Below are 25,282 nucleotides of genomic sequence, written 5' to 3' on the forward strand. Positions count from 1 at the left end.
AGTACCTATTATCACAAAATACTTTTAGAAAGAAATGCTGTGTGACCTATATGATCCTATCATATAAGCTACTAGCATATGCTCGTGACTTCGTTCGCGTGGACTACACAAATTTCAAACCCTTATTTTAACCCCAAAGGGTTTAAATTTTCAAAAATTATTTCTTAGCGGACGTCTACGTCATAATAGCTATCTGCATGCCAACTTTCAACTCATTCCGTCCAGTAGTTTGAGCTGTGCGTTGATAGATCAGTCAGTCAGCTTTTCCTTTCATATATATTAGATAGGATGTTCAAGCGCCCACCTTCCAGCTCTATCATCAAGCTCTTATCCTTGTATTTTTTGAAAAATACTAATATGCAGAGCAAATGAGTACTTTGACTGATTTGCCATATGCCATCACAGTGTTCCAATGTCCACTTCCTATGTCCATCATGAGATATAATGGAACCATAATCATCTATTGTCATCCAAACCACACGTGTTTGCCACTTTTTAACTCAGTCGAACACTTGGAATTAGGCAAAAAAAAACAGTTACCAATTTCGACAGTGAACACATAACGAACAAAACAACCTATTAAAAAGTTTTTTAAAAGGATCAATATTAGTCTAAATATGTATATAGGCCAAAATATTAAACCTTAGTTATAAACACAACATGTCCTTTTTTGACTCTTACAAGAATGTTCAAAATATTAAACCAGTAGGTAAACTTAACTATTAAGTAGGAATTATGTAATCAACATAACAAGTTATGCAAATCTGAAGGTCCATTCAATAACATGTGACGAAATGCCGAGAGAATAGTTTCAACAGACGCACATCGAGACAAATTAGTTGACCATGATCGCCCACGCGGGATTTATCTGAGAGCTTTCTATTTTTTGACTTCTGAGTTTTAATAGGTTTGTTCTGATAAATATTATTCCATCTGCACTGCTTCGCAATTTTGCAGGTTCAAAAGCTCAACATTTAGCTTATCACAAGTTCATTCTCGGAAAGCCAAATTGAAACTAATGTTTCCTTGAACACGCTCGATAGATATCATTTAAAAAGTTAGTCTTCTACGCTTCTTCCTAATTAAGAATCGTCATTCTTCCAAGTTCCAGTTACTTATAAAATTTATAAAAATACCATCAAAACATGCCGAGTTTCATTAAAAAAAATCATCTCCTGAACTCAACTGAATTGAACTAAATCAACGCTACTTAAAGCAAAGCGCTTCGGAAATATTTGTTGAACTAGCCAACAGTAGCTGGCAATGTAATTTGCAACATCATGTTAACATTGCAAAATATACGAGTGACATGACCACTCGAATATCTTGCAGCATGTAAGTTTTGATGCAGCCCAGCTATGTGGACTTGCTGAAAATTTAAATCGACGAAAGGAATTTTTAAAATTACATTAAAACAAAATAGCGGTGTACATAACCTGGGTAATGGTGCATCATGATCTTGATTCACGAGTGAAAGTAGTCTGATTCCGTTATGATTATTATTAATTTAATTACCATTCAACAATCGTTCGAAAGTTTACAATCTATAGAAAAAGCTACGGTATCATTAGACATTGGCGTTGGGTTGTTAAAATCAATACTGTCGATTGACTTTTTTCGTTCCTATAATGAAATTGTCCTTTGAAACGTAGGTGATTAAAATATTCTAAAAGACCATTAGTTAGGTAAAACTGAAAGCCTTTTAGAAACAAAGCTAGAGAAGCAACAGAAAAAAAGCAAATGTGACCTTGAACCAATAAAATCGGAGTAAATATTGCTTTATACCCACCTTGTCGGAGAAAACAATCTTGCTTGGAATCTCCGCCAATAGTACGGAAAAAGTATCCGACGACCTCTGAACATTATTTTCTACAACAACGTTTGAATGCAACGTAGCTCTTTTAGAGCTACCTTCAGAGTGTAAAGGTTGCCAACTTACGAGAGGGACCGGCACTGCAAGAATAAGAGAGTATTTTCGCGATAAGCCTTGAAAATTAAATTAAAATCTAAAGTTTTCAAATATAACGAGCTATTAAATTAAAGTTTGAAGTTGTTAAGTAACTTATAACAAAGACCTTGAGTTACCCACCACAGCAAGGACGCGGAGTCGTTATAAGGCCTTTGAAAGTGCTAAGGACGACCGGTTTTGCTTTGGATCGAGTGGTTTCTTGTTTAATAGTGACACTTCGCATTCTGTAGCAAAGTTATGGTCCCTGATATTTCTTTTTATTCGGTGCTTAGTGTGTTATAATAATATATTCTGTGGTATAAGTATAAATTCTGCTGATAACTAGTTAAATTGTTATTACTTAACTCTAGACAGATTTAATTGATTTTAAAAAATTTTTAGGGTTCCGTATAGTGCCCGGCAAACAACTTGAGTATTGACGCGATTGGCTGGCGAATGGCGGGTGCACGCGATTGGTTGATACGTTGACTTTCACTTCCCGGATTCGCCATCTTTCTCCCACTACGCTGCTGCAGGCCCAAGTTGTTTGCCGGGCACTATACCTCAAAAGGAAAAACGGAACCCTTATAGGATTACTTTGTTGTCTGTCTGTCTGTATGTCGGTCTGTCAAGAAACCTACAGGTTACTTCCCGTTGTCCTAGAATCATGTTTGGCAGGTAGGTAGGTCTTATAGCTGACATTTGGGGAAAAATCTGCAAACCGTGAATTTGTGATTACATCATACAAAAAAATTAAATTGTGGTCATGAACTAATAATTAGTATTTTCAATTTTCGAAGTAAGATAACTATATCAAGTGGGGTATCATATGAAAGGTCTTCCCCAGTGCATTCTAAAACAGATTTTTATTTATTTTTATGCATCATAGTTTTTGAATTATCGTGCAAAATGTCGAAAAAATACGACTGTAGTACGGTTCCGCTCGTTGTGCGAGCCTGACTCGCACTTGGCCGTTTTTTTTTTGTTTGACTAAATTTAGATTTAAGTTTATTTTATAAAATTGTTTTCCTATTTGATTCAATACTAAAAATAATCTTTTAACTCTTGATTTACAATTTGAAAGTAAAATAGTTATTTATTTAGTTCTGTAGTTATGTACCTACTATTGATAACTTAAAGGGCTTATCATGATATAAGTATAAAAAATAATGACTGAATTATTAAATTACAAATTATTTATGACCATGACGAACTAGCTGACTTTTCAAGCTTGGCAAAAAGCTCATTTTTTGGTGAGATATCAAACAGACAGGTAGACGCAGCATCCTTTCTTTGCAATAAGTAGGTAGGTATATAATATGTAACTACAGAAAATAAGGCTGCTTAAAATAATGTCTCTAGCCTTTGAACATTACATTCAAACACGTTTAGGATCTATCTAAAATAACATCCCCTTTATTACATATAAAAGGAATAGGTATTAAGATAGTATAGACGCTTGCTTGTCTCTAACAAAGCTAAACCTTGAGAAGTGCTTCAAGGACTTAAATACAATGTATGATCATAATATAATACGGCAAGAATGGCAAGGACGCTCATCTCGCCTTTATAATGCCTTTGAATGTGTGAAGGATGACCGGATTATGTTAGATCCAGTCCAGTTTCATTTGATATCTCAACATAATTAATGTTTCTGATACCCGGTTTACTAATATAGGAACATTATAAACCTAAGTAAAAGGAATAAAAGTTGGTTTATTATGTATTCATCTAAATGTAAGTATTTCTGTTTACATTCTAGGTTACTGGTTAACACTAACAATATTAGTTCTCCATACTGCATTATTAACCAAACAAATATCAACTTGGTGTTATAAGTATGTCTGTTAATTGAGTATTAGGTATATTTAACTTTGACTTTCAAATAAGCCCAAAATCATTTCTAAAAATATATGACTTGCAAAAAACAGCTGGGCCTCGACTCTCAAGGTCGGGTAACACGATACGGGTACAGAATTGCGACCGGGCGTCCTTGGTGCGAAAGATGCGGGACAGTGACATCATTATTCATTACTTACTAAATTGATAGTTACTCTAGTGCTGCAAATGTTCATTGGTAGTTATTTCAGGGGACCTGCCTGCTCGTTTGTTCGCGATTTTTAAAAAAGCATTCTTTCTGAAAGAAGATAAGGTTACGTTCTTGCTTCCTCCGTACCCGTCTTCTAAAACGTGTGCCAATTTCAGAAGAAATAATATCCTAATCCTCGGGATTCGGGATATTACATAATTTCTTGATTTAGAGACGGTCATACCGTTGTTTCAGAGAATTTTGCGCTTGCCAAATTAAACATCAACATGTGCCGGTATTGCTAATTGCATGGTAGACCTATTTATTATCTCCTTACCAAGACAGATGTGGGTATACTGGATACCCACCTAAAATTTGTGAACTTGTCCTTACACTCAAGGTGTAGGATGTTTGAATACTGAGGATAACCTTGCACCTCTATTTGCACCTAATCTACATACGCGTTGTAGTTTTCAGGTAACCTTCGAGGCCCTGTGTTATCTAACCTTTACTAAACAAGCCATACTTAACTTTTCGAAATATCTTGTATGATTTCTTATCTAGGAATCCAAACATGATGATATGGCTTTGTGAAATACAAAATGAAATTTGCATATCATGATAATGTTTTTTTTTAAATTTACTATTGGTACACGCTTGACCATAAGCACACCTGACGGAAAGATGGGACATGATATTATTAATGATTTGTATCTGCAAAAGAACCATCGAATAAATATTTCTCAAATATAAGTTACTAGACACTTGTAATAACGTGCTGTTTTTTTTGTTTACAGATCAAGTTAGAAACCGTCCTCGGGATAACAGTCAGCAATAATGCCGCACTAGACTGCAATCCCAACACCGAACTGGTGGCTTATCCTGCAGGGTAAGGAATTTTATTGGATTCTTAGAGATATACTTACTCAGGTCGGAGGTCTGCGGGGTGATTCGCTAACTCAGTGTCTAACACTGAATAATAGCCACCGAGCTCATTTGCCATTGGTTGGCTCTACATTGAGTGATATTAAAATAAATTTTCGTAGAAAACCTTCAATGGACTAAAATTAAATGTCAAATGAGTTCTTTGGCTATCATTCAGTGTTAGAAGCGAAAGAGTAGGCTGGTGTTCACTGTTGTTAGTTTTCAAGTTAACAAACGGGACATCGGCTTTGAAGTCATGTCATGTGGACGTCGTAACTTGACAATTTGTTCGTACACACACAACAATTCGTAATTCACCCAGAGTCACTGTCACGTTTAATAAAACACACACATTAGACTCGTCACTTAGCGAAGGAAACCTTTATCATTTATGGGAACGTGACAGTGCCCTTGGCTGCTTAAAAATTCATGATTTTTCAGGATCTGCTATTTTGATTTTATTGACAGTACTTACCCTTCAATGACCTAGTTTTGTTCGGCCCAAAAACTTGCACTACTGTCTTGTTATCTTTTAATTTAAACGATGAATATAGTTTATAGGTACGGTATAGTAACCGTGCTTCTAAGATTAAACTTGTTATCTCCGTTATATAGCAGTTAAAGGTTACTGGGCCAATGCTAGGCCTCCCAGATTTTATTGCGCTGTTTATTTCTAAGCAGCGAATATGTTGGATGATTTCCAACTTCCCAAGACTCTTCTAAAAAAATTGAGTTTCTGGAATTGAGGAATATTGTGGCAATCATTTCGTCCGCTATTTGTAGATACCTATACTCTATGTCTATAGTGACTCTTTTAGTATGTAGAGCTTATCACAGTTTCATCTAGCGCCCGTAATCGCATATTGCGGACGTACCTTAGGAAATTACTTCTCTCATAGCTACAACTAACTTACTAGTTATTAGAATAATAGTAAATAGTTCTCCGACTGTTTTTATTCCGGTCCACTCCCCGTTTAGCCATGACTTTTACCTTCTTCTACTCTTATTATTCCTGCGATTTAACCCATCATTATTATGTAGCAGGCAGGCAGGTATCGTATCTGTAAATATCGCCCAGATTTTACGTTGCTTAATGGTTCTAACACTTATTCTTCTGCATTCGGGCTTCTGTTACTTGCTACGTAGAAACAATTATTGGAAATACGTATCGTCGTCTAAAACATGTAACCTGTACTATATGTAGTGTGCCATTTTTAACACGTTTTTACTATTTGAGAAATACATTTTGTAACAGGTAATAAAAAACTTTACTTGGCTCTAAAAGTCTGTTAAAGTTACACAAAATAAAATATATTTAAAATAATGACAATGTTCATTACATACATATATCGTTACAATACATATATTTGACATGTTTGTTTACAAGATTTTTTAAGTGATTCGGTAGGTAGATACCAACCTATTATATATTTAAAGTCTATTGAAACGAATCCGCGGAACAACCTAGCAAGCACTTTTAATATTAAAGTGAGTGGATAAAGCTGTTGACCCACGTACTTGTTGTGGCCGACTTTCAAAAAGAGGCTAACAAACAGCAGCTCAAACTTGCGGAATAATTATGCTTTTACTTAACTATTTGATTTCACTTGGAATAGATGAAATATTCGAGGATTTTAAGCATACGATTGGCTGCAAATAATAATTGTTTAGGATTTTATCTAATGTAATCTAAATTAGTCTATACTGTCCCATGACTTGGCAACACATACCTACTATCACCTATAGACGCCTAATAGCCGGATACCCCCGATCGCCAAGCTTAGGCAGTTGCGTAGCATAAAAGTCGACCCACGCCGGCTCGGTACCGTCATTCCGCACATTGTCTTGATTACGTGACTTTTGAGTCCACCAATAACAACAAAGCATTCTCCCCTGTACCCCGCCAACATTTTACGATTTTGTTTTCATGCAAAACTTTGTATATGCGTACTCTTGAGGTTGAATTATCTGTGCTTGGCAAAGACTTCCCTCCGATTTCTCCATAATTGCCTATTCTGTGCCTCTTGGGGTTATTACGCCATCATCCATCATGGCACGGTGGCGTCAATGATTTTGGGACGTCAAGACGCAGATTTTACCTATCATGTGGCATACAGTTGCATTATCTGCCCAGTTCCGTTTAATTATGATGATGAATTCTATCTATGATTAGGAGGGGAAGAGGCCCTGTTCGACGTCAGGTGTCGTTGAATGAAATAAACGTAGAAAGACCTTCAAGTCCTCGGAAGGGTCGATTGGAGCGACGCGAAGTGGCGCAGAACTATCTATGTGAATATATGTATCCACTTTAGATCGCTGAGATACGGAACTAATATTCCCTTTTTCCTTCCTTACTAAGCGTAGGTAAGTACGAACAGTGCAAAGCGTGGGCTTTGAACCGTCTTCCTTTCTGATTTTAGTCTTGTCCCTGACCGCTCAGCTATTGAGTCTTCAATTTACAAACAATATTCTAAATATTAATCAAAATAATTGCTTCTCATGCAGTCCACGTTTTCTCTTGGGTTAGCATAAAGTTTAGGGCACGGATGTGATTGTGACGCTGTATTGCATCATTGTTATGCGATGCATGGTCATCGACCGCATTTGACCACCTAACGTCTTAACAGTAAGAGACGCCATACATAGGGCACGGAAGGTTTTAATATGACGACTTGCTTTGTGGTTTTAAAGAATGTTCAAATGTCGTCAGTTTAAGCATAGCTTAGGATATAATCGCAGCCATTGTACTGATGTCTTGCCTAATTCTCGATTATGCTCTTCGCTTAGTCGGAGGGGAAAGCAGAATAGTACGTCATCTTTAACATGTTTATGAATTAGGGATGATTTACGCTAGACCGTGCCGTGTCCGAGTCATCCGAGCCTACGTGATCGACTTTCCGCCGGTTCTGAATGCTACAGCTATTCATTACATTAGGGGCATCTCGGGATAATAAAATGAGAACTTCTCGCTATTTTAACGGTATGTGTCAACTACAAGTCAAAAGTACGGTTCACCTTTAAAACAAGGACTAAAATCGTACGCTTGATATGTTGACACATTAAGTGAAAATGGCGTGTGAGAACTAATTTCAGTCAGTCAGTCATCTTTTCCTTTTATATATTTAGATATTTACCTTGTTATAATAAAGAAAACGTTTTTCCTGCCAAGCCTATGCCAGACTTCTGGCGCTTTTAAAGTAAAATTCAAAAAACATCTTTTAAATATTCAAAAGTTACAGATTTAGTCAAAATTTATTTAATTTATTTATCTTACCAAACTTTACTTTCTCATCCACACCTTGCGAGCTATTTTATTTTATTTTATTTTTTCTTTATTATACTTACAAAAAAAAAAACTATCGTACAATTTTCCTATTCTTACAATTTACAACATCTATTTCAATGTATTATTTCTTATTTCTTCTTTTATGTCCTATATCACTTTAAATTTAAAAACTGTAAACACTTTTCATTTTATTTATCCATTTACTCGCCAACTTTATGTATTCTATGCCACTGACGTTTAGGTAATATTTAAAAGGCGGTCACTGAAAATCAGCGTTGGGGCAACTGGTACCTCAGATATTTGCTCTAGAGGTTTGTGTCTGAGGGGCCCGACGTCTCAACACAAGCTGAGTGGCCTACCTGTTCGAGGTGTTGCACTGCTGTACAGGACGATATTGCCTACACCATGTACCACCTATATACCTCGAATAAACATTATTCTATTCTATTCTATTCTATATTTTATTATTTAAACGCACAACAATAGACTTAAAAAATCAAGCACTTCATTATTTCACCCCAGGCCACGCTACGAACCCCATGAGTGTTTTCGGAGTATTTAATGATGGACTGGCAGGGGTTGGATAGTTTAGACTTTTAGAGTAGGTAATTGAGTAGGTACATACAGACAGGCGGGTGTGGCCGGGGGCGCGGTGGGCGCGCCCTTAAATCAATAGGTAGCCGACTTTATAGTGAAGTTTTATTTCAAAATACGACTTAAGGACTAACCAGAACGCTAGCAAAAACTTAGCGTTATTGTTATACTACCTAAACACAATCTAACACCAATAACCATTTGCCTCATTTTGTAGTTTTAGTGCCTTAGAATTTTTCAAACCCGCAATGTATAGCGTGCAAAAATCGGGTCAATGCCCCAACTACGACGCGGCATTGACTTCGAATGACCTACCTACTTACGTTAGGTTCGTTGACTTCTAGCTAATCAGATGTTTTATTTGCAATATATCGTGATTTTTTTTACAAAATACAGATTTTTTCTTGTTTTTTATGGTATCAGATCAGTAATCATCAGTACTATCATCTGTCTTCGTTTTTGCCAGCGTTCTGGTTACACCATGTATACCTACCTAAGATCTACATAGATATTTTTGTAATTATTTAAACTGATCTACTTAAAACGCTGCTTTACTTTAGTAAATACTTAGATTGCTTTTATTAATTTTAAATTATATAAATCATAAACAGTGACTTTACAAAAAACGTAGGTCGTGTATGTTATCACTTATCATTATCACAAAATGATCCCGTAGAATATTTTTGCTGCGAAAATGGCTTAATAGAGGTAAAGTTTGTAAGTTTGCTTATAGGGGGTAAACCTATTTTGAAAATTCTTTCACCAGTAGAAAGCTACGTTATTCCTGAGTGACATTGGGTATATTTTATTTCAAAAAAATTAGAGATCCCTACGAACATTGTAATAAGCTACCCGTGCCAACCCGGGGCGGGTTTCTCGTAGTCACATAAATAGCCACCAGACATTCCTCAGTCATCATAAGCATGTAGATATGATCTATCCACTCACCCAGTTCTAGATAATACTGATATCACATCACTACAAAAAAACTATCTTGTCTTCCAGCACATCCACCTTCCTTGGTCCGTCAAACTTAAAAAAATCATGTTTAAAAAATGTTGGACGATTTGTAGCTTGTAAATAAACAAAATTAGTGTTTTTCCATAATAACCGAGTAAACAATGTCAACAAAACGTCATAATAACGAGCACACAATACGACTTGGCTCAGTTTAACGACCCCAGCGACTTCCTCTTCCGTAAAATTGACCAGAGTTTCACGGCGCGCAGGGATCAACTGTAACTATGCGGTTTGAGAGGCTATTCCGTGATTACGACTCAGCACGAGAACTCAAAATGAGAACATAAAGTTGGGTTCCGTCAATACAAATAAATAATGATAGTGTGCACTACGTACCTATTTACCAGATTTCAAAGTTCAAACATTCTAAAAAAGAGGTTATTTTCTATGCTCGCATATCTCGCTTCTGGCTTGACCGATTTGAATGCAGTTTCTATTTAATTCGAAGTTATATTTTATTTCTAGGTTCACAGTTGTATCGTTTTTTTTTAAATTAAGCTATTTTGAGAACTCAGTGTTGAAAAGATTTTGTTCACGTGGTTCTTAACAAAAATATTCTCCTAGTTAACCCAAATACACCTGCCCAAGTTTTGTGTTTTTTTTTTAATTGGAATGCAAGACGAGTAAAACGTTCTAAATAATCATTATCCAACTACCCATATTCTAAATGTGAAAGTTCTTTAAACAAAGGAGTTTCTCTCAGAATGAGAAGGGTTTTGGCCATAGTCTACCACGCTGGCCAATTGCGGATTGGCAGCCTTCACACACCTTTGAGAGCATAATTGAGAATTCTCAGGTATCCTGGTTTCCTTACGATGTTTTCCTTCACCGATAAAGCAAGAAACACATAATTCCGAAAAGTTAGAGGTGTGTAACCCGGGATCGAATCCCTGACCTCCCGAATAGGAGGCAGACGTCTTAACCACTAGGCTATCACCGCTTAAATATTAGTTAGTGTCGAAAAAGTAACCACCTTTTAATAGTATTAAGGTACCATATACCACCACAGTCCACACACGTCCCATGGCGCGACGTTATGCAATACATACAAAGTGGTTAACCGTCCGCCAGTATGTGAATATTTACATGAACTTACCATGGTTTAGGTTATGGTCTAGTATGGTGTTAGTGATAAGAGAAGCGAGTTATTTTTTAACCGACATAAAAGAGGCAGGGGTTCTCAATTCCATGCCTATTTGTTTGCCTCGACAGCCATGTTATCTTCTTCTAGTGTCATCTCCTACCAGAGTTTGCCAGTCATTAAGGCTTACTGGATTTTGTTCAGCGCTGCTCTTAACAGTAACCTTGTACTCATGTTGAACCATGTTATAGGCATCGAATTATAAATAACATTATTAGGATATGAATGTGGGATTCTGTGGGAGCTTATAAACGCTTGAAACATTCCAACGGCTGGATAGACTTTAATCAATGTGGTGGTATCAGTACGTTTAAAGTTTAAACAATGCGATGGTTTTGGGCTAGGTTTTATTTTTATAAAACTAAAATAGTGGCCGTAAAATCCAAAATGGTGGTAGGGACGAAAAATATTGCGGACCATAAAAGGTATGCTAGGATATGATTGGCATTATTTATGCTGTCTCTCCTTTTATATCCGCTCTAGACATTAATGTGAACTGCGCTTATTACAGAACAGCCTTATTTGTATGTATGCCGAATGTGTGGCCTTTCTCACGGACGGATGCCATCGTGTCTGTTGCTGGAACCACGAATACTTTTAATGACTATATTATTAGAGTTAGGCGCTAGGTCTGGGTTGAAATAATTCACAAGGACATTTTAGTCTTATAAGCCTTGTGCAAAGATATAACAAAACAAGTATTATAAGTGAAACAGTATACCTAAGTGTTAGGGAGTATCTGACACTTCTATTTTGTTTACCTTATAGCAATATATTCTGTGCTTATAGGTACAATCACAGACTACAGTGTATAGTACAATGGCGCCGATTCTGTTGTCTTTCTCTAAACTAAATTTAGAGTATCTGCATCCTCGTCTTTTTAATATTGCTAAAAAAGGACGGTACATGAATTTTACATTTAAAGACTGAAAATTTTAGTGCACACCACAAATTTAAACAATACGTTCGCGATTGGCTGCTAAAGTCAGGAGGTTTGACAGCTCTAAATTAAATTTAAAACTGTACCTATTCTTTTCATATTATATTAAGAGGAGTAAGAGGAGGATGCGAATACTCTAAAATTTTGTTGTGCTCAGAATCAGTACCAATGTTTGATTAACCTTTATAAAACCTCTTAGGCATTAAGTAGATATAAGGCCAGTTCACTAAACATAGTTCATTTAATTTCTAGATGTACGGTGGTTCTATACAACTCACGCAAGAACCGGCAGACTCACGTGCTCAACGCGTCAAGGAAGAGCGTCACATGTGTTGCGTTTTCCCCGGACGGCCGGTACTTGGCCACTGGGGAGTGCGGCCATGCGCCCGCCGTGCGCGTTTGGGACCTTCAGGTGAGCTACGTTAAACTAGCTAGTGCCTTTCTGTCTCTATGCAATGTTCGCCACTCGATGAAGCAAGTCTCATAATATACAGCTGCGCGATTGTGGGAGATTGACAGCTACAATGTCACGATCGCCATCACCTCTGATTGGTTGACGCTCGCTCACTATTGGCTACAATGCATTGTTGCAACAAGAATTGCACAAAGAAGAAGGATCATCTGTGACCCAGACCCGACAGAAACCCGAGGTTTTTGTTATTTTTTATATAGTTAAATTATATATTTTTTATATTCGAAATCAATGGCTAACACCAAAATATTGCCTTATGTTTTTGTTCAGGCGTTACACAAAAAAATAATAAAAAATGCCTGTTTATTGACAAATTCGTAAACGTATAATATTTAGATTATAAAAAAGTTGATATACTTAATATTATTTAGTTTAAAGGCTTTAGAACCTCCAACCTTAGACCACATCACCACAATTTGCACGTGCAAAAAGTACAAATGTACGAGACAAATATAGTTGTTTTCTTAGGAACGCTAAGATTGTCTTAGACACAAACCGAACGTGACTTGCATGTTATTAGCGAACAGAGGCCTATTCCAACGGAGCGGTCAGTCTATAGATATTTCATAATATCTACTTGCGAACATTAATATTATTATTGTTGTTTAAATACGGAAACACACATAAACTATAGGTACCTGCGGGTGATTCGCAAACTCAGTGTCTAACACTGAATGATAGCCACCGAGCTCATATTTATTCTGTTGAAGGTTTTCTACGAAAAAATATTTTAATATCACCCAGTGAAGCAGCAATGTAGAACCAACCAAATTCGGTGGCTATCATTCAGTGCTAGTGGTCTAAGATCCCGCTATAGAACGACCTTCACCGAACTGGTTAATGGATGAAACGTATTTTATATTCAATTTAATATGTCAATAAATATATTGCATACGGGTTGCCTAAAAAATTTCAGTCCAGTATATCAGTAATTGATAATTTAAAAAAAAAAAAATTTTAACAGTCGATTCAAATTTTTTAAATTTTTCTCTCCGTAAGAACCATCCTCGTACTTCAAGGAATATTATAAAAAAAGAATTAGCGAAATCGGTTCAGCTGTTTAGCATCGGTGCAGCTCGAGATTTGCGATCAGCAACACATTTAGCGATTCATTTTTATATATAGAGAAGAGATAGACTAGCTGTTGCTCGTGATTTAGTTCACTTCCCGCGGGACCTGTCTTTTCCTGTGCATTGCCGATTGCCATCTCAACATGTCGCGTACTATACCAAGTTAACTAAAGTTCCTAACAGGCATGCACTAACGCCATCTAGTGTTGAGTAGGCAAAGACAATATTTAAATTTTTTTACAGTATCCAGGCGCATCTGGTGCGGTTCAGATTGGCGAGTTTCCGGGGCATACGCATGGAGTTAATTGTGTAGTGAGTTTTATATTTTAATTGGATATCGCAATAAGTGTATCATGTCAGAACAAGCGTACCTTTTTCAGGGGGCCATCCAAAGGTATTAAAGTTAATGTGTACATAATACATACTTCCATAGTAATATTATAAATGCGAAAGTGTGTCCGTCTGTCTGCTAGCTTTTCACGGCCCAAGAGATTAACCGATTTTGATGAAAGGTAGAGTTAGCTTACATCCCGGGGATGGACATAGCCTATCTTTAATCCCGGAAAATCAAAGAGTTAGCACGGGATTTTTAAAAGACTGAAATTCGCGCGGATGAAGTCGCGGGTATCATCTAGTGAATCATATGGGGTTAAAGAGCAGGTTATATAGGATTCTAAGTTTTGGCTCGATATGCCACCCCTATTTATATTATATACGATTTTTGTTGTTACACTAACGAATTAGGAACTATCCTGTAAGGCTAGATGTAAGTGTTAAAAAAAGGGCCTCAAGAGGTCCCTTTGGGACTCGGTGGTATCTAGTGGTAGTGATAATTTTGTTATATGCATATTTTTTTTCCAGGCGTTTTCAACATCTTCCAAGTACCTGGTGTCGGTCGGTTCGCAACATGACATGATAGTCAATGTTTGGGACTGGCGCGCCAACCTTAAACTTGCTAGCAATAAGGTAATATTATTACTATTAAGTCTAAACCAAAATTACTATAATATTTATCAAATTCAAAAGTAGTAAAATACCCAATTGTAATTGTCGAAGTGTAAAATTATGTTATTATTCTTCAGGTGTCATCTCGAGTCAAAGCAGTCAGTTTCTCAGAAAGTGGGAACTACTTTGTAACAGTCGGCTTTAGGCACGTGAAGTTTTGGTATCTGGAATATTCTAGAAATGCTAAGGTTTGTCATGTTGTTTTATTTTTGCTTAATCTAATTATTTACATTGTAGCAAATTGCACACAATCTCTGAAACAAACTAACAGTTGTAAAATGTAGTGCTAACCTTTTCCGTAACGAGCATTATGAAAGGGATAACAATCCTTAGACCTGTCATTTTAGTTTATTTTGGCGATTGTGTACAACAGGATTAGCCACACTGTCAAAGAATACTGAAATCCTTAATATTATAAATACGAAAGTGTGCCTGTCTGTCTATCTGGTGGTCTGCTAGCCTTTCACGGCCCATCCGTTAAACCGATATTGATAAAATTTGGTACAGAGATAGCTTGCATCCCCAGGGAAGGACATAGGCTATTTTTTATCCCAGAAAATTTAAGAGTTCCCACGGGATTTTTAAAAATCCAAATCCACGCGGACGAAGTCGCGGGCATCATATAGTTATTAATATTTATATTCTGCACTAGTCAGTAGGTATCTCTATGCTATTCAAACAATGGCTTTACATACTCGTAATAGCAAAATCCTAGAATTTGCAGTTATAAAATTGTTATCAGTGGTATTATGCAAACATGAAATATATTTTGCTTGTACTGATAAGCTAGACAGTAATAAAGTTATCTACATGATTAATTCTCATTAGTTGGTGCAACTTTTTGATTATATAATTACGTAATTCATGAAATCTTTTTTACTGTGATAATATCATAACCACATGTAAACACAATTTTGATCAGCTCAATTTCTTATCTAAAGTGTGTTAGACACGTGATTGAATTTTGATGGGAGGATAGTTTAGTACTGCGTTATAGTACTCGATTGTCATGCGTTGTAAACACAGCGATTACTATATGTTTACAACACATAGTAATCGATTATGCTGGCTAAGCACCTGACCAAATCATGAAGATGGGTGAACTACTTTGGAGATCCGAATGTGGCATTTACCATTCATAAAGCACTGTTGGTCCCAGTTATTATCATATCACATCTAATAAAAATTGTTTAACCTAGGAGTCGTAATAATTGTAGTCTTTGTCTAGTCTAGTCGCACTTTGACTGCTCAGACTTAAAACACTGTTAAAACGAGACACAATTGTGCCATTTATATCGCTGTCTCGTTTTAACAGTGTCTTAAGTCTGAGCAAAGTCAAAGTGTGCTCTATAGATTTCAGCCTCAGTCGAGTCGTATTCGTATATAGAGCCCACTTCATTATTATCCCGAGAAAACCATCTACCATTATCTGATAATTATGTCATAACTTAACCTATGAAATACTTCGACAAAAATTAACTAATCATACATTACATGAATAGTATAGATCACATTAAAGGAAGCAGGTTAAATTATTTTGTTCAACAGGATGATTTGCAAACTCAGTATTGCTAGAATTGTATTTTTATCTATTGAACGTTTTCTACGAAAAAAATATTTTAATATCACTCAGTGAAGCAACAATGTAGAATCATCCAATGTAAAATGCGTTAGCGAATCACTTCGCTGAGCTACTAGGCAGTTGAGAAACAAATAAAATCTAATTCGATATTTCTTTACAGTTCAAAGAACCTGTACCTCTCATGGGGAGGTCAGCCATCCTCGGCGAGCAAAAAGACAATGAGTTCTGTGACGTTGTATGCGGCCGAGGCGAGGCGGCTGACAGCACGTATGCCATCACAAGGGGAGGGTTGCTGTGTGAATTCAACAGCAGGAGGCTGCTCGACAAATGGGTGGAGTTGCGGGTAAGAGATGACATTGGTCCTTATTTCCAGCTTTCGGGTTGAAATCTATATAGCGCACTTTGACTTTGCTCAGACTTAAGACACTATTTAAACGAGACAGCGCTATATCGCTGGCATAAATCTGTCTCGTTTTAACTGAAGCTTAAGTTGGAGCAAAGTCAAAGTGCGCTCTATAAATCTCAGCCTCAGACTGTAATATTTCTATAAATGTTGATAACATAATAAAGTTGTAAGTGAAGTCAGCAGCAACTATCAAACTTACGAGGCTGCTAACAACAGAACAGATTTAAATATATTTTTAGATAAGTCTGTTTTGATACATGTAGCGCCATCTGTGGGTGAGTAGCGAAATTTCTAAGTAAAAAATCAATTGACTTCGTACAAGACTAACGTGCCGCGCGTTCTTTGAGTGTTCTTGTTTTGTTTTCAGTTAACTAATTTCAAGTATATAAAGTTGAGTTCTGTTGTTATCAAACAGGGTCTGCTCTACTCGTCTGTATGAGGTACTTAAAGAGTTTCTTAAAAAAGGTTCCACATTTTTACATTTTTTCACAGACAACATCAGCAAACTGCATGGCGATAGGATCGGAGTACATATTCGTTGGATGCGCGGATGGTATCGTGCGATGTTTCGCGCCCGCGTCGCTGCGATATGTCACAACGTTGCCTCGAACCCACTACCTCGGCGTCGATGTTGCACAGGGGCATAATATCAAGTATGTTACTGAGTAATTGAATTAATGTAACTTAAACTTACTGCTCATTAATATTTTTTTAATTCAAGTAATTTAAATTAATAGTCATCAATATATTATTGTAGTACATATTATTTTAAAGCTACACTGGGACTTTTACGTCACAGTTTAGCAACCATACAGTACTGTAACTAATGTACTTGGGGTCTTATCAATGCGAATGGGCCATGATCACCAATATTACCTATTAAACACACAAAGAAGACTTCAGCTTGTTTTGAAATATTCGAATATCCATGACGCATTGAGACTGTATCAATAGCGACGTCCAATGGGATGTTTGCTAAACTATGTTATAAACTTTTAAACCCGGAGTCAATCCGAGGCCTGAGTCGCACTGAATCAAGCTGAAACGCGTTAATTGAAATTTATATGGCAAACAAATCGATTCGGTGCACTGCGCCGCGTTGTTGATCGACGCAGTTATTATAGTAAACATATACGTGGCGAATTATTGCGATTTGAATCGAATCATTCACAATTTCATCATCATATTTATCAGTACCTAATCATATTTATATATTTTCTATTACCATTCGATAGTACCATTGGATTTTCTTTTGAATGTTTTTTTTATACCTCTAATTTCGATTAAATAACAGAGCACGGATCTCCTCTCAGTATAAGAAGGGTTTGGCCTTAGTACGCCACGCTGGCCAAGTGCGGATTGGCAGACTTCACACACCTTGTAGAACATTATGGAGACCTCTCAGGCATGCAGGTTTCCTCACGATGTTTTCCTTCACCGTTAAAGCGAGTGATATTCATTACTTAAAATGACTCCGAAAAGTTAAAGGTGCGTGCCCGGGATTGAACTCCCGACCTCCCGAATAGAAGGCCTAATCACTAGGCTATCACATAACAGCTCTCAATATTGTTGCAGCCATATGTTCAGTCAGCCGAACAACGCGAGGTACCCCGACGCGATAGCCTTGACCTACGACGAACGCAATTACAAGCTGACCTGTGTCTATAACGACCACAGTTTATATGTGTGGGACGTCAGAGATATTAAGAGGGTATGTATTGATAAAGTTTACTGTTCAAAATTTAGTTTAGATCATTTTCCTATGTGGAAATTAATATGATATGATGAGTTGATGACTCTTTGGCTTACAACACATGGATGCACAGTAAAATCAAAGTGAGACGTCTTTTCTAAAATGTTTCAAGAATGGAAGAATGAACTTCAGCAGAGTGAACTAGAGTGAAGAAACTCTCGGTTTTGGTCCTGAATCAATGTTAAGGTGACGTGAAATCAAAGATACCTAGTTGTTCCATAGCCTACCGAGCGTCAAATGTAGGTAACATATTTTTGACGCCTGCCAGTGTAGGTGAAGCCTCGACGTTTTGTTACGAGTTTCCTAACTGTCGTGAAGTATGATTTCAGTCAATCTGTTTAAAAATGTGACTTGAGTATTAAATTTAGTGATATACAAGGGTAATTACTTAGTGGATTTTCTGTGTAAAACTTCTAATTGGGCGTTTTTTTTGACAGGTAGGCAAATCTCACTCAGCGCTGTACCACTCTGCGTGTATATGGGGAGTGGACATGATCAGCCAGGGCCCCCTCGGCGCGGGGGCCTTCCTCTCTTGCTCCAGCGACGATACCGTGCGACTGTGGGCGCTCAAACCCAACCAAACTAATATTTATAGCAATGTAAGTGAACAGTCACGTTCAGCGTTATACCACTAATGTGTTTATGGAGAGTGGAAATTGTCAGTCAGAAAGGCCTCGCAGACAGGACGTCTGCGAGGCCTTCCTATCTTGCTCCAGCGTTAACGCGGGCGATCAACCCCAACCGACCTAATATTGTAAGTAAGCAATCACACTGTACCCGCCGTGTACGTATAGAGTAGACATGATCAGCTGTGGCCCTTCCTCTAAGGGCCTTCCTCTCTTTGTCCATCGAAAAAGATATTACTTGATAACCCATGCTTGGTGCGAGGGCTTCATAATAAAAAAGAGCCCTGAGCCGACCAATTTGGAGGCCTTGTCACTCAATATTTTGCAATCTAAAATATCTTCTCAAAGGAAAACTTTTATGATTTCAAAAATCTAAATATATAAAAGGAAAAGGTGACTGACTGACTGATCTATCAACGCACAGCTCAAACTACTGGACAGATCGGGCTGAAATTTGGCATGCAGATAGCTATTATGACATAGGCATCCGCTAATAAAAGATTTCTGAAAACTCAACCCCTAAGGGAGTGAAATAGGGATTTGAAATTTGTGTAGTCCACGCGGACGAAGTCGCGAGCATAAGATAGTATAATATAAACTGACAAAAAATATAATAAAATTTAAATTTAACTGAATTATTGTATGTTTTCAACAGGAACTAACCAAAGTACTGTATATTGACCCCGAGATGAAGTTCCTCAAGGACGTGGATCTGACGGCCACTAGTGATAAGGATAAATCTAAGACCTATGACGACAAGACCGGCGTCAGGTATGTGTATTCATTATAAAATAAATTCATTTATACATTTTATTTAATTTTAGCTATGTACTTTATTGCATTACTTATCCATCATACTAATATTATAAATGCGAAAGTGTGTCTGTCTGCCTGTCTGTCTGGCTAGTCTTTCACGGCCCAACTGTAATCTAGTGGGAACGCCGCCGATGGGAGTTGGTTCCACAGTTTGCATGTGCGTGGAAAGAAGGATCTGGCACAGCAGACGGTCGAAGTGCACCAGACACCCAGGGGGTGAGGGTGAAATTCCTTACGGTGGCGCGCGGTGCGGTTGTAGAAAAATGAGGGTGCAATGCGGTCAAAAAGCTCTTCAGAGCACTCCCCATTATACAGGCGATAGAACACGCATAGAGAGTAATTAAGCAAATGCTTAGTGTAATTCATATTATGTAAATTCTCTCGATGCGTTGTGCGTGCGAATTTCATCGGAAGTATTGTGAAAAGGCTCTTAGTGATTCTGTATAACAACACTCTATTTTCAGATGCGTGCGTGTATCGCCGTGCGGGCGACACATAGCGGCGGGCGACCGGGCGGGAAACGTGTGGATATACGACAGCTCGGGGTCTTTGTTACACACTCTCGAGGCGCACGACGCTGAAGTTTTATGCCTCGAGTATGCGGCTTCGCCTCGATTACTCGCCTCGGCCTCAAGGGATCGCCTCGTGCACGTTTTCCTTGTTGAACGGGTGAGTGTATGAGATCAGACACAAAAGTACAGGTACGGCCACTTTTGTAAGTTACGTCGATGTACCTGCGCAGAAATTTGGCCTACTCGGTATGTTTTGTACGCGCGAATTATGAGTGAGATCACAAGTCACTCTTGTTTGCAATCTTAACGTCAAGCAATAAGGTCTGTATTTCATTAGAGGTTTTGGCCGGCGTAAGGTTGCGCTTTTCTACGCAAACGAATTTTGCCGATGCCACTTTAGTACTGTACATTTCATCATCACATCACATATAGAGATACTCTGAGTATGGCTCTGTCTATTATCCGCCAAGTGACCTTGAGCTCTATTATTAGGCCATAACAACCATTTTTCGGTGCTACAAAATTCTGTGTTCAGGGCCATGTCTTCTTTGGTAACATGCACTGTTCGAAGATTTATCTTCAGTCATACACTTGCACATGTCTTCTCTCAAAGTGAGAAGGGTTTGGCCATAGTCTACCTCGCTGGCCAAGTACGGATCACACGTCTTTGAGAACATTATGGAGAACTCTCAGGCATGCAGATTTCTCCACGATGTTTTCCTTCACCATTAAAGCAAGTGACATACACTTACATACCAATAAACTTTTATTTTATCCTCTTAAATAAAATGTTTGTTGCAGGGCTACCAAATCCTGCAGACACTAGATGAGCACTCGTCTTCCATCACGGCAGTCAGATTCATAAGTTCCGGCAGCGGCCTGCAGATGGTGTCGTGTGGTGCGGACAAAACTATACTGTTTAGGCAACTCAGAACTGTGAGTAAGCCAGGGTAATCATAGGTATAAGTAGTTATCTTTTTACTGGCAGCTCATGGTGAAAAATGGCATTTTTTTAAAAGCATATTAGCCATGTTAAATGACTAATATTCCCCTTTCCTCTCCAACTAAGCAAGCAAGGTACGACAATAGTGCAACGGGCGGGGTTTGATCCGTCGACCTTTCGGTTTTCAGTCCACTCCTTTTACCGGTTAAGCTATTGAGGCTCTTAAATTGGGCTATTAAAATTAGGGTAAGCAGTTATTTTAGGCTTCTATGACGTGCGCGACACTGGTAGTTGTCATATCACGTCCAAGCTAGAGTGCTTCATCGGTTGCATCATCACTTACCATCAGGTGAGGACGCATTCAAGGGCTGAATTGCCACTGAATAATAAAAAATAAAAATAATCCTCCCTTAACTTACTTTTAGTCTCTTAATCATTTTTAAACACATCAAAAATTGCGAACCGGCAGGAATCGAACCCGCGTCTCCTGGGATTGCGCCCGACGTGACGCTCTGACCACTTTTAGTTTATAACTTTGGCAGTGGCCAATGTGTTGGCCAATGTGTTGGCGAATGTGTTTATATGCTCGCTAGCATATAATAAACACATTCGCCATCAAACGGGATCCTGCAGAAAACGGGATCCTCCAAAAAACTGCGCGCCGTGTGAAAGGGCTGTAACTGGTGATGTGTGGGCACAACTTTCGAAAATAAACGTTTTTCTTTCTTTCTTTCTTTCTAAATACCATTAAATGCATATACGTTTGTTGTTCAGACGCAAGACGGCAGTTACCAGTTTGCGCGAGGACAGAACGTGTCGGGAAGGACGACGCTCTACGATATGGAAGTGGACGCGGGTGGAAGGCATATACTGACGGCTTGTCAGGTAAGCATGTTTTTTATTCTGAACATTATTTTGGACTATATGATGCCCGTGACTTTTAATTGCATGCCGAATTACAGCCAGATCCATCCAGTAGTTTAAGCTGTGAGTTGATAGATCAGTCAGTCAGTTTTCCTCATTGAATCCTCTTCAACATGGTTGCTTGGTAGAGATCGCTTCAAAGCAATAAGGCAGCTAATAGTACTTCTATTTTGTGTTACTTTTTGTCTTTTTTCCTAAATTCTAAACTAAACTAAACCTACATTCTTATTCAACTGTTTATCAATTTATTCAATATTTTATCAGTTCATTTATTTCTAGGATCGCAACGTCCGTGTATACAGCGCAGCGCACGGCAGACACACGAAAACCTTCCGAGGGACCACGGCCGAAGATGGCACCCTAATAAAGGTTCCTAGCTATTTTAATTTCATTTAAATGTTTTCTTATGTTAAGCGCAAAAACTGGTTCATAAGTGCATAAAATGGCCAGATTTTGCGCAGGTTCTAATGTTAAATAGCCATCTTTAGCATAGAAGGTCCTTCCAGCATCAATTTTCTTTTCAAATTTTAACATCGGTACCTTCAAGTCAAGAGTAAATAGGCATCTTCTAAATAAACGCGCTCCATTTTAGCTGCATCAACACTTGCCAGCAGGTCTGATTGCAGCCAAACGCCAGTCAAGCGTAAGCTATGATAGCCTAGTGGTTAGGACGTCCACCTTCTAATCGGAGGCCGGGGGTTCGATCCCGGGCACGCACTTCTAATTTTCAGAGTTATTTCGGAGTTTTAAATAAATAAATAAATGTCACTTGCTCTACCGGTGAAGGAAAACATCGTGAGGAAACCTGCATGCCTGAGAGTTCTCAATAATGTTCTCAAAGGTGTGTGAAGTATACTAATCCGCACATGGACAGCGTGATAGACTATGGCCAAAACCCTTCTCACTCTGAGAGGAGACCCGTTCTCTGTAGTGAGCCGGCGATGCGTCGATCATGATAATGATGATGAATGTGAATCACATATTATTTTATGACAGGGTATTAGTGTTGCCAAATTTAATTTTCAGTGTTTTGTCTATGTGTAATTTTTTCTTATACTTTTATCTGTTTGGTACCCAGGTGGCATTGGATAGTAGCGGAATCTACTTGGCTACCTCAAGTACGGACAAAATCCTCAGTGTATACGACTACTACTCCGGCGAATGTATGGCCACTATGTATGGCCATTCTGAAATAGTCACTGGATTGAGGTAAGGGGGTAGTTCAATGAGTGTCTTCCATCCATGTAAATCGTGTATTTTTTTATCAAATTTCACTACTTAGAGGGTGTAACCAGAACCCTAGCAAAACGAAGACAGGTGGTAGTACTGATGATGACGATGTATGATACCACAAAAAAAAACTGAAAAAAAAACTTAAAATTCCTACATTTCCTTACAATTTACAATCCTAAAGTTCACGATATATTGCAAATAAAAAATCTGACTAACGCTAGAGGTAAACTAACGTTGTTTAAGTAGGCCATTCGTAGTCAATGCAGCGTCGTAGGCGGAGCATTGACCCGAGTTTTGCACGCTATACATTGCAGGTTTAAAAAATACTAAATCACTTAACAACCTATGTAACACCTAGATGATTATTTTCTAGGTTCACTCCAGACTGTCAGCATTTAATATCGGCATCGGGAGACGGCTGCATCTTCGTGTGGCGCGTGCCGCACGACATGGTGGTGACCATGAGAGCGCGCCTCGCACAGCAGGCGATACGGCAGGGAAGGTAAGAAATGCAGAAACGCGATTATTTTACTAGCTAATCACCTAAATACAGTTTTAAAAATACTTTGAAAACCTACTTTCCATTAAAAAATGAATCTCAAGTTTATATACCCAATAGTTAAAGCTATATTATGTTTCGAAAAATCAGAGCACCATATCTCAGATTTTGAAAGTCACCATAATTTTTCTCAGTGTGTGCCAACTGCCATTTTATTCGGGAGGTCGGAGGTTCGATCTTGGGCACGCCTTTCTCCTCTAATGCGCGAGTTTAGCAACTACATACGTGAGGAAACCTGCATGCCTGAGAGTTTTCCATAATGTTCTCAAAGGTGCGTGAAGTCTGTCAATTCGCACTAGGCCAGCGTGGCGGAGTGTTGCATAAATGGCCCTTCTCATTCTGAGAGGAGACCCGTGCTCAGTAGTGGGCCGGCGATGGGTTGATCATGGTGATGATGAATGTAGCTAATATACGAATGATATTTTTTTACAGGAAAGTGGCACCCACAAATGGCGTATCAGGATTGGAGAGCGAAACAGACTCGCATCTCGGATCGCCTCCACGAGAACTCGTAGAGGAAGACAAATTCACTACGCCCCTTGTGCCGGATTATACGTAAGTTCATATTATTATGCCCTAACAGCTCAACGGTTAAGGAGCGGACTGAATTCCGAAAGGTCGCCGGTTCAAATCCCAACCGTTGCACTATTGTCGTACCCACTCCTAGCACAAGCTTTTCACTTAGTTGGATGGGAAAGGGAAATATTACTCAATTAACATGGCTAATATTCTTATTTGAAAAAAAAATAGGGCCTATTTAAAAAAATATATTAAACTTTTGGGCCGTGAAAAGCTAGCAGACAGACAGACAGACACACTTTCGCATTTATAATATTAGTATGGATCAGTATGGATTAAGTACGTATTACATTTTCAGGCTTCGAATAGGCCGTTTACCTTCCTGGGCCAAGAAGAGTCTGGGCGATGAGCTATCCCCGGACATCCCGCGGCCCGCGCCCGGCCAGGTGCCCCCACAACCACCCTCTAGAGGGAAGTGGGCTACGAGAATATTTCCTAATCCCGGTAAGAAAATAATTGCCATACCTAAAGGTACGCTCACACGGACCATTGAAATTGGACCTGGAGCAATAAGTGGAGCAATCTGGAGCAATAATTTTGCTGAGCATAAGATTGATGAAATTTTCAGGTATTGCTGGGTATTGCAGTAAATTGCTTCAAGTGGTCGTGACGTCATAACTAACTAAATTGCCTGGAATTGCGGAATTTCAATTGCCCATGTGAGCGTACCTTTACAATTTATGTTCCACTAGCTTATGCTCGCGACTTCGTCCGCGTGGACTACATAAATTGCAAACCTCTATTTCACCCTCTTAGGGGTTGAATTTTCAAAAATCCTTTCTTAGCGGATGCCTACGTCATAATAGCTATCTGCAGTCAGTCAGTCAGTCAGTCAGTCACCTTTTCCTTTTATATATTTAGATTTCAATCTTGATAAAAAAATTCTTTAAAGTGTCTCGAAAGTAATTTTTTGTAATAAA

General features: G+C 38.3%; 1 protein-coding gene across 12 annotated transcripts in view; it reads left to right on the forward strand.

Annotated features, from left to right (window-relative positions):
- The window catches only part of Wdr62 (WD repeat domain 62), a 105,257-nt gene that overhangs the window by 60,447 nt on the left and 19,528 nt on the right, over positions 1 to 25,282 (forward strand). For all 12 annotated transcript variants that reach the window (XM_069500678.1, XM_034972347.2, XM_069500681.1 and 9 more), the window contains exons 3-20: positions 4,775 to 4,866; positions 12,135 to 12,294; positions 13,668 to 13,736; positions 14,286 to 14,390; positions 14,507 to 14,617; positions 16,172 to 16,354; positions 16,910 to 17,070; positions 17,993 to 18,128; positions 18,608 to 18,769; positions 19,452 to 19,567; positions 20,077 to 20,281; positions 20,926 to 21,060; positions 21,842 to 21,952; positions 22,271 to 22,360; positions 23,070 to 23,200; positions 23,598 to 23,726; positions 24,216 to 24,338; positions 24,661 to 24,806. In XM_069500678.1, coding sequence (XP_069356779.1) covers positions 4,775 to 4,866; positions 12,135 to 12,294; positions 13,668 to 13,736; positions 14,286 to 14,390; positions 14,507 to 14,617; positions 16,172 to 16,354; positions 16,910 to 17,070; positions 17,993 to 18,128; positions 18,608 to 18,769; positions 19,452 to 19,567; positions 20,077 to 20,281; positions 20,926 to 21,060; positions 21,842 to 21,952; positions 22,271 to 22,360; positions 23,070 to 23,200; positions 23,598 to 23,726; positions 24,216 to 24,338; positions 24,661 to 24,806 — 2,365 coding nt within the window. The remainder of the gene's footprint in view (positions 1 to 4,774; positions 4,867 to 12,134; positions 12,295 to 13,667; positions 13,737 to 14,285; positions 14,391 to 14,506; positions 14,618 to 16,171; positions 16,355 to 16,909; positions 17,071 to 17,992; positions 18,129 to 18,607; positions 18,770 to 19,451; positions 19,568 to 20,076; positions 20,282 to 20,925; positions 21,061 to 21,841; positions 21,953 to 22,270; positions 22,361 to 23,069; positions 23,201 to 23,597; positions 23,727 to 24,215; positions 24,339 to 24,660; positions 24,807 to 25,282) is intronic.

This window comes from Maniola hyperantus, chromosome 9, assembly GCF_902806685.2.
Source record: "Maniola hyperantus chromosome 9, iAphHyp1.2, whole genome shotgun sequence".
Lineage (NCBI taxonomy): Eukaryota > Metazoa > Arthropoda > Insecta > Lepidoptera > Nymphalidae > Maniola > Maniola hyperantus.